This window comes from Somniosus microcephalus, chromosome 7, assembly GCF_052327205.1.
Source record: "Somniosus microcephalus isolate GS21.2 chromosome 7, FLI_Smic_1.0, whole genome shotgun sequence".
Taxonomy (NCBI): Eukaryota; Metazoa; Chordata; class Chondrichthyes; order Squaliformes; family Somniosidae; genus Somniosus; species Somniosus microcephalus.
In genome coordinates this window covers 253,831,782-253,845,964 of record NC_140993.1, presented here as the reverse complement: position 1 = coordinate 253,845,964, position 14,183 = coordinate 253,831,782, and the positions used below count along the sequence as shown (strand labels likewise).

Here is a 14,183-nt window from a genome sequence, read left to right as displayed (position 1 = left end):
AACATTAGTCACTTTTCTGTAATCGTAGGCATAGAATTGCTGCCTGACACATGCCAGGGCAAGACAGCACTCTGCGTCTCTCTCCCTCTCTAACATTACAAGCACCCGCACAGCTACACGTGTGCTGGAAGATGCAGTTAGCGAGCTAAAGGAGGTTATATTAGGTAAGGCACAAGGGACAAGCAAGGAGGAGCACGTGGTGGTGTGAGAAGAGCTGCATCAGTCATCCTTGTGATACATGTGAGCAGTGACTTTGGCTGATGCTGCAAGTGATCTCTTTGCTAACCTGGAAAGAGGAAGAGGCACAAAAGCTCAGTGCACTAGTGACCTTGACTGCCACCGATAATGCCAATCCTATAGTGCAGACTGACTGCAGATATCCTTGCTGCAAATGGCACAGCTTTGCAATGGTCAGCCTGCTGACCTACAGTCTGTGGAGGCGGTTACTTATGCTAATTGCCAGATGGGTGTTCCAGGGCCCGCAGATTTGGTTGGTGACTTCATGGCTCATCCATCCTTGGAGGCTCCTGATCTCCTAGCCACGTCTTCTTTCATCTTGCATTGCTTAAAGAATGAAATAGCGTGATGGGGTGCTTCTACTACACTCCTAACAATAAGAACATAAGAAATAGGAGCAGGAATAGGCCACCTGGTCCCTCGAGCATGCTCTGCCATTCAATAAGGTCATAGCTGATCTTGGGCTCAAAGCCACTGACAATAAGTCAAGTGACTTGTCAAATGGAACTGCATTTGCTGCAGCTTCCAGTTAGATGCTGTGGCACAGCCTGAGATTGTATAAAAGTTTGTATTGTGGGAGATACTATATGTTGTGTATGTACCTTTAAGAGAATAATAACTGGTCTCAGACTGCAGTACCGGCAGTGACCACCCCTGTATAAAAGGCGCTGTGAGCCTCTCTTTTTTAGTTTCACTATGGACTTCCACCAGTAAAGACTTAATTTGTTCACTCCCGCTGTCCGTGTCTCAATTATTCACGGATGTAACACTGGCGACGAGGATGGGATACATTGCACGAGTTTGCAGGTCTGGGAAGAAGACCAGCGACAACAAAAAGGCTACTAAGGAACCATACAAGTACAAAAGATGACGGACAGTAGTTCCGAAGACCAGATGAGCAATAGTGAATCCGGAAACAGGAGACTAAGCTGTCTCAAACTTCACAATGTAATCGCAAAAGAGGATCACCGAACCATTTGGGTCACCCTCACGATAGCAGGGTCCCAAGTTAAAATGGAATTGGATACAGGAGCAGCGCTAACCGTCATGAATCGACGAGACTACGAGCGGCTATTTTCACACATACCCTTGAGAGAGACATCCATCGTCTTGACGACGTATACAGGGCAAAAAGTATACCCCAGAGGAAAAATAAGGGTGCCTGTCGAATACAATGGCAAGAAAATACGGAAATTGTATCTCTACATACTGCCAAATGGTGGACCACCGTTATTGGGACGGGAATGGATCAGGAAGATAAACTTAGATTGGCATTCCATTCATGCAATGACAGTGGACGGTAAAAAAGATGAAGACGTCACTCCTGGACGATTGTCAACAATCTTAGCTAACGCCAAAGAGGTATTTCAACAAGAACTGGGCACGCTTAAAGGCGTAACCGCCTCGATAAAAATAGAAGAGAATGCAGTTCCCAAGTTTTTCAAAGCAAGACCGGTACCATATGCAATTCGCCCAGCCGTCGAGGCAGAGCTGGAGAATCTGGAGAAGGCGGGCGTGTTGTCTAAGGTCGACTGGAGCGAGTGGGCGACACCCATCATTCCGGTCATGAAGAAAACGTTAAGCAATACGTCCGGGGAGCCAAGGAAGATTCGCATCTGTGGGGATTTCAAGGTCACGGTGAACCCAGTCCTTCACACAGTACAATATCCTCTTCCAAGGATAGAAGACATCTTCGCCTCACTGTCTGGAGGGAAGCGTTTTACAAAAATTGACCTAGCACAAGCATATTTGCAGATGGAGGTTGAAGAGTCCTCTAGGAAGTATCTCACGATAAACACTCACAAAGGTCTTTACCAGTATCATCGATTGGTATTCGGAGTAGCATCGGCTCCGGCGATATGGCAAAGAGCGATGGAACAAGTCCTGCAAGGGATTCCGGGGACTCAGTGTTACTTGGACGACATCCTTGTAACAGGTGAAGATGACAGTGAACACCTTAACAACCTAGAACAGGTGCTCACTAGACTACGGGAACATGGGCTGCGAGCCAACCGCCCCAAGTGCGAATTTTTTAAGAAACAGATATCGTATTGTGGCCACGTGATTGATGAAGAGGGGTTACATAAGTCCCCTGACAAAATTGAAGCGGTTGTTAAGGCCCCCAACGCCTGAAAATATGTCGCAACTGAGGTCATTCCTCGGATTGGTGAATTACTATCATAAGTTTTTGCCGAATTTGTCGACAATTCTGCACCCACTGAATGCCCTGCTACGAACGGGGGTAGCATGGAAATGGAGCGATGATTGTATGCATGCTTTTCAGAAGAGTAAGGACTTAATCACTTCAAGGGAAGTTTTGGCTCACTACAACCCAGCACTGCCAATCAGGCTGGCGTGTGATGCGCCTCCCTACGGCATTGGGGCGGTACTGTCACATAAATTCCTTGATGGTTCAGAGAGGCCGATAGCTTTTGCGTCACGCTCGTTAACTTCTGCCGAGCGTAACTACACCCAGATTGACAGAGGCCCTCAGCCTAGTGTGGGGGGTGAAGAAGTTCAATCACTACCTGCACGGTCAAAAATTTACTCTACTAACCGATCATCAACCTCGTCTCCATTTTCAACCCTCAGAAGGGCGTACCGATAATGACAGCACAACGGCTGCAGAGGTGGTCCCTTTTCCTAGGGGCACACCAATATGACATCGAGTACAAAGGAACTAAACAGCATGGAAATGCTGATGGATGGTCACGTCTACCGTTGCCGACGATGGAAGAAGACCTTCCAGTGGATCCAATGGAGTTATTCCACTCGACCAGTGTCGAATGCCTCCCTGTGACGAATGCAAACATGGAAAAGGAAACACGGAATGACCCGACACTCTCCTGGGTCTATGATTTAACGGTGAAGGGATGGCCAGCACATGGCGAACCACTGCTGCCAACATTCTTGCCGAGAAGAGAACAGCTGTCAGTGTGCAGAGGAACCTTGATGTGTGGATCCAGAGTTGTAATTCCACCTAAGTTGACGAATAGAGTGCTCAATGAGCTTCATGCGGGTCATCTGGGTGGGGTAAAAATGAAGAACTTAGCCAGAGCGTTTGTGTGGTGGCCAGGAATCGATAGAGAAATCGAAGAGATGACCAAGAGCTGTACAGGATGCCAGAAGGTCCAAAACGCCCCACCACAAGCTCCTCTGCATCCATGGGAGTGGCCCTCATCTCCATGGCAAAGGGTGCACATTGATTTTGCTGGTCCCTTCATGGACTCGATGTTTTTAATTGCGGTGGATGCACAAAGTGGCCAGAGGTAATAAAAATGTCCTCAACCACCACGGAAAAAACTATCACAGTTTTATGAACCATATTCGCCAGGAATGGGCTGCCTGAACAGATTTGCTCTGACAATGGACCACAGTTTGTGTCTGAAGAGTTCCGGAGGTTCTTAAAGAACAATGGTGTTAAGCATTACACATCTGCCCCATATCATCCAGTCACTAATGGATTGGCCGAGAGGTTTGTCCAAACATTCAAGAAGGCTATCAAGGCAATGTGTAATGAAGATATACCCCTACAACACAAGGTGGACAACTTCTTGTTTGCCTACCGGAATGCGACACATGCGGTTACCAACCAAACTCCAGCCATGATGTTCTTCAATCGAAGACTACGATGCCGCTTGGATTTGGTTAAGCCAAACGTCCGAAGAGATGTGGAGAACAGGCAGTTTCAGAATATGAATGAAAGGCCGACCAGGAGTTTTAAGATAGGTCAACCAGTTTTGGCCCGGGACTACCGCACTGAGAAATGGCAGCCAGGAACGATTTGTATACGACAAGGACCTCTCATGTATACCGTGGACGTTGGGGAGAGCATTGTAAGACGCCATGCTGACCAGATTCTAGAGTCACTGGAAAACGTCAACTCCACACCACGATCTGATACACCTGGTAATGAAATCGACGTTCCAATTGCAGCTACCGCAGAACCGGTAATATTGGAAGCAGATGAACCAAACAACGACATTGATCCCGACTCAACCTTGCCAGAAGAACCTGATACCCCAAAGAGGCGTTATCCAGACAGAATCAGGAAGCCTCCTCAAAGACTGAACTTATAATTGCTTAAACTTAACCAATGTATCTAGCAACAGTAATTGTGATTGTAATTAGTTATCATTTAGTTGTTAAATGAATGTTATGTACTGTTTATCTAAAAGGGGAGGAATTGTTGTATATGTACCTTTAAGAGAATAACTGGTCTCAGACTGCAGTACCGGCAGTGACCACCCCTGTATAAAAGGTGCTAGTGAGCCTCTGTGTTTTTTAGTTTCACTATGGACTTCCACCAGTAAAGACTTAATTTGTTCACTCCTGCTGTCCGTGTCTCAATTATTCACGGACGTAACACTATACAGATCCTATCTTAGAATGACTTTCTGTAGTCAGTTTCTGTGATATTAGTTAACACTGATTCTGCTGCTTCACTTATTATTTAAAAAATCCATTGTGGTCTGAGTCATAAAAAAACAATTCAAGATTAGATGAAAAAAATTATTCATACACTTGGCTGCAAAATAAATTTAAGCATACACTAAACATTTGCAAATGAGAAAAGTACACTAAGCATTAGCTAAATAAAATGTTTCCTCTGTCCATTTAAATTGGAATTTTAAACAGCTTCCCTTTAATGCCTGGCTTTTGTCGGTGGAAGTTCCATTAGGAGGGATTTATGCTCAAACAGCAGCAAAGGCAACTAGGCTCTCCTTGCCATACTAAGCGTATGTTTAATTAGGCTGGCAATAAAAAGAAGTGGGAGTAAATTATACAAGGGTACAGCCGAGAAGAAATTGCAGCCTGGTGCATTTTCAGTGGGGGGTCAGGCTGAACCACCAGCCACCCAGTTTCGTGCAGTGATCCGCTGGTTAAAAAAAAAGTCAACCATAGTAAATGAGGACTTCTCTACACAAGTGCTCATCACTCTTCTAAATAATTCACTATTCTGCAGTTCGAACTCTGTACAGTTTATTGCTTAAAGCAGAATGAGCCCCGGCATCTCAAGACTGAGTCGTATAGACCCAAGAAGCTCTCTGATTTGATTCCAGCCATGGCTCAGTGGGTAGCACTCAATCCGGAGTCAGAAGGTTGTGGGTTCAAGTCCCACTCCAGAGACTTGAGCACAACTATCCAGGCCGATACTCCAGTGCAGTGCTGAGGGAATGCTACACTGTCGGAGGTGCCGTCTTTCAGATGAGACATTAAACCGAGGCCCCGTCTGCTCTCTCAGGTGGACATAAAAGATCCCGTGGCATTATTTCGAAGGTGGTGTCCTGGCCAATATTTATCCCTCAACCAACATAACAAAAAACAGATTATCAGGTTATTATCACATTGCTGTTTGTGGGAGCTTCCTATGCACAAGTTGGCTGCTGTGTTTCCTACATTATAACAGTGACAACACTGCAAAAGTACTTCATTGGCTGTAAAGCACTTTGGGACGTCCTGAAGTCGTGAAAATCGCTATGTACAGGTAAATGCAAGTCTTTCTTTATGCTGAGTTAGCCGATGTAAGCTACAGTTAAAACTGCCCCCAATATTTTCTAGTTGGAGGTGGCGGTTTAATCATAAGCCAGGCTTCATGCTCCTTATGGCTATTTAGAATTGTGCATCTGTAAATGTTGGGCAGCACACAATGGAGTGTGATACCCCTGGTCAAACAGGCTACTGACTGTTGAGATGCCTGCGACCTCTACCACCTAGAAGGACAAGGGCAGCAGGCACATGGGAACACTACCACCTCCAAGTCACACACCATCCTGACTTGGAAGTATATCGCCGTTCCTTCATCGTCGTTGGGTCAAAATCCTGGAACTCCCTCCCTAACAGCACTGTGGGAGTACCTTCACCACACGGACTGCAGCGGTTCAAGGCGGCGGCTCACCACCACCTTATCAAGGACAATTAGGGATGGGCAATAAATGCTGGCCTTGTCAGCGACGCCCAGATTCCCATGAACAAATATTTAAAAATGTTGACAAAGAATGGTACTTTGGACAAGATAATATCTTTCAATTGTACAGTTAACATGTCATTAAGTTTTATACTATTGCTTTACAGGCTGCTTTTAAAGCTAGAGGTAGAAAAAGATAACAGCTGCTCCTCATTCTCTGGAGGGCTATTAAAATTTATGATGTATGTTTGATATGTATGCGCAGACATTTCTGGATTCTGTTTTGATCCAATACGGTTAAATATGCAAGCCCATGATTAGAGATGGTGCAGCTTCAGGCTTGTTAACAATCTAAAGTGTTGGAAAGAACTGAAGGTTCAATTAATAGACCCAAAAGTGTCATCCAACTATACTGAAGTACTTACAGTAACTTTGTGTGTATGCAATGTTTGGGGTTGGTTTTCCCAGTGCTGGCTATCTCAAGACAAACCAATGTTGCAGTGGAGACCTCAAGCAGACGTTAGGCCCTTTATTTGCATATGCACAGGAGCCAACGCCCGTTTCAGGCATGGGTGAAGGACACCTCTTGCTCGTCCTTACTCAATATGGCGAGCTGTGTGCTTCCTGCAGGAAGGAGGCCGCATAGTGCCTGAAAAATCTGGTGCTACCCGGCCCAATTTAACTCCGATAGTCTTTACTCAATCACTGGAACTTAAAAAAAAATTCAGTAGAATCTAGCTGGGTACTACTATTTTTTTTTTTTAAAAACACTTTACAGTTCCGTCAGAACTAGGAAGAGTGGTGATTGCACTTCCACAGTGAAGTCCATTTGCCAACCTACCAACAATTCAGTTCTGAGATGTTACATGGCAAACCTCCAGTAGCTGGCAATAACTGTAACTTCTCCAAATAGATATTAGAATGAAAAAAGTATTTTAACTTGGAAGTATGTTCTGCCCAGTTTAGTTTCCTCCAATTTTCTCCCCATACACTGCAGTAAGTGAAAGCCAGTGAGTGCAGCCTTTGGTCGCCTGAGGAAGAGAGAGTGTTTGAAGACCAGTACCTCAAACCCAGCACCAAGCTCATGGTCTACAGAGCAGTAGTGATACCCGCCCTCCTGTATGCTTCAGAGACATGGACCATGTACAGCAGGCACCTCAAAGCACTGGAGGGGTACCACCAACGCTGCCTCCGCAAGATCCTGCAAATCCATCGGCAGGATAGGCGCACCAACGTCAGTGTTCTCGCTCAGGCCAACATCCCCAGCATCGAAGCTTTGACCACGCTCAATCAGCTCCGATGGACGGGTCACATCGTCCACATGCCCAATACGAGACTCCCAAAACAAGCGCTCTACTCGGAGCTACGACAGGGCAAAAGAGCCCCAGGTTGGCAGAGGAAACGCTTCAAGGACACCCTCAAAGCCTCCTTGAAAAAGTGCAACATCCCCACCGACACCTGGGAATCCCTGGCCCAAGACCGCACAAAGTGGAGGAGAAGCATCCGGGAACACCTCGAGTCTCTTTGCCGGGAGCAAGCGGAAGCCAAGCGCAAACAGCGGAAGGAGCGCATGTCAATCCAAGCACCCCACCCACCTGCCCCTTCAACCACCGTCTGCCCCACCTGTGACAAAGACTGTAGGTCCCGCACTGGACTCATCAGTCACCGGAGAACTCATTTTTAGTGCGGAAGCAAGTCATCCTCGGTTCCGAGGGACTGCCTTCTTCTAAGAAGAAGTGGTGAACGGAAGCTACTCATACTGGGCTATGGTTTAGGTGCAAGCGGGGCAAATATACAGGACTGCAAAAGGCCCAGGGCTGAACAGTTTTAAATTACTGTATGTAGGCACAGTAAGCATTGGCACTAAAAAGGCATTTTGTTTTTAAGTATACTTTTAAATCAAAACTTGAAATAGAACTACCTGTACAATGGTTAAGTATTGTTTTAAGCAATATTGCACCCCTCTTTTGAAAAATTAGCCCAAATCATGAATCAATCAGATCCTCAATACTCTTAAATATCTACAGTGAAAATGCATTTATGTCCACATCATCTGCTTGGATAAAAATTATGTAGCTATTTAGATTTATAGCAATCACTATCAAATGCTGACTCCTACAGGACAAAGACCGTATTACTTTTTATTTTACAAAATGTACTGTACCCTAGCCAAAAGAAAATGATCCAGTATTTATTACAGATAAAAGATCATGCGACTCCATTTCATGGTTATAATTTAATTAATTTAAGACAGAGATGTGTATTTCTGCTAAATAAACTTTTGTGCCATAAAACACAAAACCCGCATATTTGATAGACAAGTAGATTCGATAGTGCAATATTAATTCTTCTAGAAGTCACTGTTGCCATGGCAATTTGTGTATACACATATGCTGTGCAGTAAGCCATGATTTAAGAAAAAATTATCTTGTGCTATTTAATGGTATGGATCAGGCATAGGATGAAGAAATTACATAACTCTCCATACCCATGAAAAGTACCCAAATGTCAAACACTTTTGAGCTCCACGACATGTTAATTGCCTACTTTTGCTGAATTGCCTACAAGTTTCAATGTTTTGTAAACCCCACAGAAGGAGCCTTGTTTAACAAAGAATTACTTAAACCCTTTTAATCCCAATCCATAGACTCGAGCACAAAATCTAGGCCGACACTCCAGTGTTGTACTGAGTGAGTGCTGCACTTTTGGAGGTGCCATCCTTCGGATGAGACGTTAAGACTACCTTCTTAGGAGAACGTAAAAGAATCCATGACACTATTTCGAAGAAGAACAGGAGAGTTATCCTTGGTATTCTGGCCAGTATTTATCCCTCAACCAACATCACTGAAACAAATGATCTGGTCATTATCGGTGCTGCTTGTGTGAGCTTGTTGTGCACAAATTGGTTGCTGCGTTTCCTGCATTACAACAGTGACTCCACTTCAAAAGTACTTCATTGGCTGTAAAGCACTTTGAAATGTCCCGAGGTTGTGAAAGGTGCTAAATAAATGTAAATCTCTTTTAAACAGATAGGAGAAATCTACTTGTACTTCTTGCAATTTAGTATACTGTATTCGCTGCTCACGATGCGGTCTCCTCTACACTGGGGAGACCAAACGTAGATTGGGTGACTGCTTTGCGGAACACCTCCGTTCAGTCCGTAAGAGTGACCCCGAGCTTCCGGTCGCCTGTCACTTTAATTCTTCACTCCACTCCCACTCTGACCTCTCCATCCTCGGCCTCTTATACTGTTCCAACGAAGCTCAACGTAAGCTCGAGGAACAGCACCTCATCTTTCGATTAGGCACTTTACAGCCTTCTGGACTCAACATCGAGTTCAACAATTTCAGACCATAACCTCGGCCCCTATCATTTTTTTCTCTCTCTCTCTCACATGGCAGCTGATGATCATCCTGCCAGTGCCATTTATACTTCATCTAGAGTCATCTTTTGTTTCTTAACTTGTCCCATTACCATCTCCTTTTGCCTTGCACCATCATCCCTTTTGTCTCTTAATCTCTCCTGCCTTCCATCCCATCACAGACCTTCCCTTTTGTTCTTTCCGCCCCTACACTTGCTTAAAAACCTGTTACATCTCCAACTTTTTCCAGTTCTGACGAAGGGTCATCGACCTGAAACGTTAACTCTGTTTCTCTCTCTACAGATGCTGCCTGACCTGCTGAGTATTTCCAGCATTTTCTGTTTTTATTTAGGAAAAACCTCAAACCTCATTTTTTTTCCCCTATTGAAAAAATACATCTCTTCCCGCCCCGACGAACAGTGCATGTGAAGCATGCTTCCCCAGGCCATGCACTATATCCCAGCTGAAAGGGTGAGCAGGCCCCATCTTCTCTAACTGGTCACTATCAAGAGCATGAGAATGGTCTCTGCTGGAGGAACCTGTTTATTTTCTCCTTGTGGAGAAACAGCAGAGACCAGATATCAGCCCACAACAGCATGTTGGATGTGACGGTGTCGGAGATGCTGGAAACATAGAAATTCCAGGCAAGGAAGGCAACTGGTCAAGGATGAATGATGAAAGATGTAATATCTGACCGATATCCGAGAATTGAGTCCAATTTGCATATGGGAAGGCAAAATAACCCCAACATTTTCAAGCACCTTTCCTCAGGAGATTAAATGGGTTGGATAGAGACAATCAAAATCTGCGTCAGCAACATAAATAGTTCATTTTCCCCAATCCGCACAATCCAAAAAAAGACAACTTTTTTGAAGGACCCACTATTTGCCATGAGACCACAAGGTGGAAGTCCTTTTCTGTGAAACATTTCATGTCGAGGATAAAACCAGCCTACAGTTTTCACGACATTGAAAGGGACAGCTTCGGACTAGTTCCAAACACTAAACAACCAAGAAACGCATGTTAAAATCACTGTGTGGATCCATAGTTTCACTAGGCCTCATTTCTAAATTCTAGCAGTAAACAGGGGTTTAAAAAAAAAAGAGAATCGTTTTACAGCTACCACCAGAATAGAACACTAAAGAAAAACTAAATAGAATAGAATATAAAATAAGCTTCTGTAGTACTCGTTAGTACGAACAGTAAATTTATCCTAGCATACTAATACAAACAAAGCATTCTCCACCCCACCCCTGCACACAAACAGTAAAAGAATTAGGCCGCTTATTAGCTGGAATACCTCTGGGTAACTATTTCATACCTTTTTGTTTAAAGCATAGATTTTCAAATTAGGGTCCCCAGACTCTACTGGAACCATAAGAAAATCCTAGGGGGTTCCCAAGGTCATTAGCTTTAGGTATTGTTTTGTATTTGTTGGCTGACTAGCATGTTATTTAGGTTGCTGTATACTAATGAAAAACATTGCGCAACGATAGCATTGTTCCCTTTGGGAGGTTAAGAGGGCCTATGAAATTGTGTCAATATTTGCCACTAAAAGATAATTCAGAAATGCAATGTAAATGTGGTTTAAGAACAAAATCATCAGATCTCCTGCAATGCCGTTTTTGAGAAGAGTATCGGTTTCATTCTAGAACTTCATCAATGTAGAAAATTTAAAAGTCTTAATTATTTTCAGTAAGTCAGACTTGATGTAGCCTATTAGTCTAGTGCTCCTGATACCAGTTATTGAATATGTCCAGGATTTATAAGCTTGGTGCATGGTTTCAAAGACCAGTCTTTCATACTGTACTGCACAACTCTGTATTCGACCTGTACCTCTGAATAAGTTACCAAAGTATAAATTTCCATTGACTCATCATCAGAACTAGATTACTGGAATGAAATGGCTTTCCCATTCCAAAAATATGACCTATTTCAATAACAGTGAAAAACTCCGCAAATGTAAAACTTATTCATGTATTACAGTGACACCCACCCATGCAGCAGGGTGAATGAAGCCTGCTACCCACTGCAACCATGCTCTGCGAAAACCCAGACAGAGAAACTATTTCCGCAGGTTGGGGAGTCTAGGACTAGGGGGCATAGTCTAAAAATTAGAGCCAGACCTTTCAGGAGTGAAATTGGGAAAAACTTCTACATGCAAAAGTTTGGAACTCTTCCGCAAACGGCAATTCATGCTAGATCAATTGTTAATTTTAAATCTGAGATTAAGGGATATGGGACTAAGGCAGGAATATGGAGTTAGGTCACAGATCAGCCATGATCTCATTGAATGGTGAAACAGGTTCGAGGGGTTAAATAGCCTACTCCTGTTCCTATGGAAGGGTTGACAGATTGAGTCATCACAAAATAATTAGCCTTGCTACTAGCCTGCTGCCAATTTGTCACATTCTCACTAGCAAATGAGCTCCTGTAGGTGACAAGTGGAAGTGACACACATATATTTTAGTTAAAGGACATACTTAAAAAGTCAGAAGATGTAACACAAAAAGGTCCAAGAATTATTGAATTAACAAGGCTAAAGTATAGGATGTAGGGTGGCAACAGTGTCAGCCAACACTAATAAATGTCAAGCACTTTTTCCAAATTATCGTATCCAATTAGCCCTTTGCTGAGCAATCTGCAGCACCAAGAATATACCAGCATTGTGTACATTAGCTTGCCCCAATTAGGTATCTCTCAACTTACTGAGTTTGGTTAAGTCTTCACAAATTTCCTGAGGTCTTTCATAAATATTAAAAGGTTAAGGTATTGGAAATGTTACTACTCTTTAAAATTAAATGATTACGTTTTTTTAAAGAAAGCCGACAGGTTATGCTGTGTGATATCAACACTTAACATGCACATGGAATTACATTGCTGCCTCAATCTATTTATTTTAAACTGGTTAACACTTCCATTAAAATTGCACGGTAATTTCATTAAGCATTCATACACTCATTTCTAGGCTCAAGTCCCTTTTTAAAAGTTATTCTACACCAATTTGCAGACTTTTACAGGGAAGTCACCTTATTAGAAAAGTCAGTAATTTGCATTTGCACACTGAGTTCCCAGTCTTAGCCATGCCACTGTGGGTCAGCACTGCAAGAGGCCACATGCTGTCCACAGGGAAGGAACAAGTCTTTCGAGCCCTTCTTAAATAGAAAACTCTGCCAATCATTTACAATAGAGAGAGCTTGTTGAACAATGGCCCAGAAATTCGGGTCTCCACGGGCGAGTACGCACGGGGTACTCACCCGTAAGCCCAATGGAAGTGCCGGTTTCCTGCATGCACTGCGCGGGAAACCGGCACTTCCGTTCCCCTGAACGAAGAGGTTCAGAGATCGAACGCGTGCGCAGGAGAGGCTTCGCGTGCGCATCGAACTTCGTTTTTTTTTGCAGGTTTTCCCGGGAGGGCAAGTCTGCAGAAGTTAGACATGTAAAAAGCAGGCATAAGGCTTGCTTTTTACAAGGTAAGTGGTGAATTAAATAAAATTAACACATTTTTATCACAGGTTTATTATTTTTAAATACTTTAAAGCAAGGTAAGTTTATTTTTAACCCCGTTAGAAAATAAAATTATTTTTTTCAAAAATGTAAATTATTGTTTAAAGGTTATTTAATGTAATTTATAGTTTATTTAAAAAATGTGATTTAAAAAAAAAATTATTTGAAGATTTAGTGCTGTTTTGGGGCCGTAGTATTTATAACTTTTGACAGGTCTTCCTGTCAATCTTATGAATGGAGCATTCCCTGCTCCGATTGGCTCCCCATGGCCCACGTGATCCCAGGGGATGCATCGAACTAACTGCGCCCCTGGGGTACGCAAGCACTGCGCGCCGGCAGCTGGACCAGGCCCTGGATCGGAATTCCACGGGGGCCCACAGCTCAACGGCCGGCGCGCAAGGCAAGTGCAGGTCGGGGGCTTGCACCCGCGGGAAGCCCCCGACCCGAATTTCTGGGCCAATGTTACAAGTTGCTATTCTTTGTAGCTAGAGCTGGAAAAGTTTAGTTAAAGCTTGCAAAGTAAATATTAGTCGTGCAAAGTTGCATCACTGTCACACAATTAGGTCTACATGTCCTACATTATCACATAACTATGGCTTAAGACATTCTAAATTGCTACCAATACTGAAGATGTGATACAATTAAATTTAGCATTATATCTTCAACACTTATCAGTTTTGGCTGAGACTGTATAGGGATCGAAAATTAGATTTTTTTTTTTTACAAAGAGCTCTATGAATTAAGACCTTGGAATGCGCAAACCTTTCACGTAGAATAGAGGGAGAGAGAATTAAATTGTGTATCTGCGTGCTCAAGATTTCCTCATCAAGATGGCAAACATATTCACGGCCCTGAAATGCTCAGAATGACCTAAACGCTCCCATTTTATTTCAACATCTGCAAACACTCCCCTCTAATGAAAAGACACTGCGCACACCAAGTCTTTTTGCTACACAAGAACGATCATGCATTCAAAAACAACAAAAAAATTCAACTGGAAAAAAAAATGCAGGGTCAGAGAAAGGCGATGGGATAAATCTTGGGATATGTGCATGCTACATGGGTGTATACATACCCAGAAAGAACTTCCTAGGAGTTTTGATTTCTTCATCTTTACTATCTGTTAACACAGACCAATAGCCAAAAAGAAAAGACAACAAGAAGCAAGTT

At 43.4% G+C, this 14,183-nt stretch overlaps 1 protein-coding gene across 4 annotated transcripts in view; it reads right to left on the bottom strand.

Moving 5' to 3' along the window:
* slc66a2 (solute carrier family 66 member 2) overlaps positions 1 to 14,183 on the bottom strand; it is a 90,223-nt gene that overhangs the window by 54,040 nt on the left and 22,000 nt on the right. For 3 of the 4 annotated variants that reach the window (XM_085993621.1, XM_085993623.1, XM_085993620.1), the window contains exon 4: positions 14,089 to 14,133. The exons of the other annotated variant lie outside the window; for it this stretch is intronic. In XM_085993621.1, the coding sequence (XP_085849747.1) occupies positions 14,089 to 14,133 (45 nt within the window). The remainder of the gene's footprint in view (positions 1 to 14,088; positions 14,134 to 14,183) is intronic. 4 annotated transcript variants of the gene reach the window in all.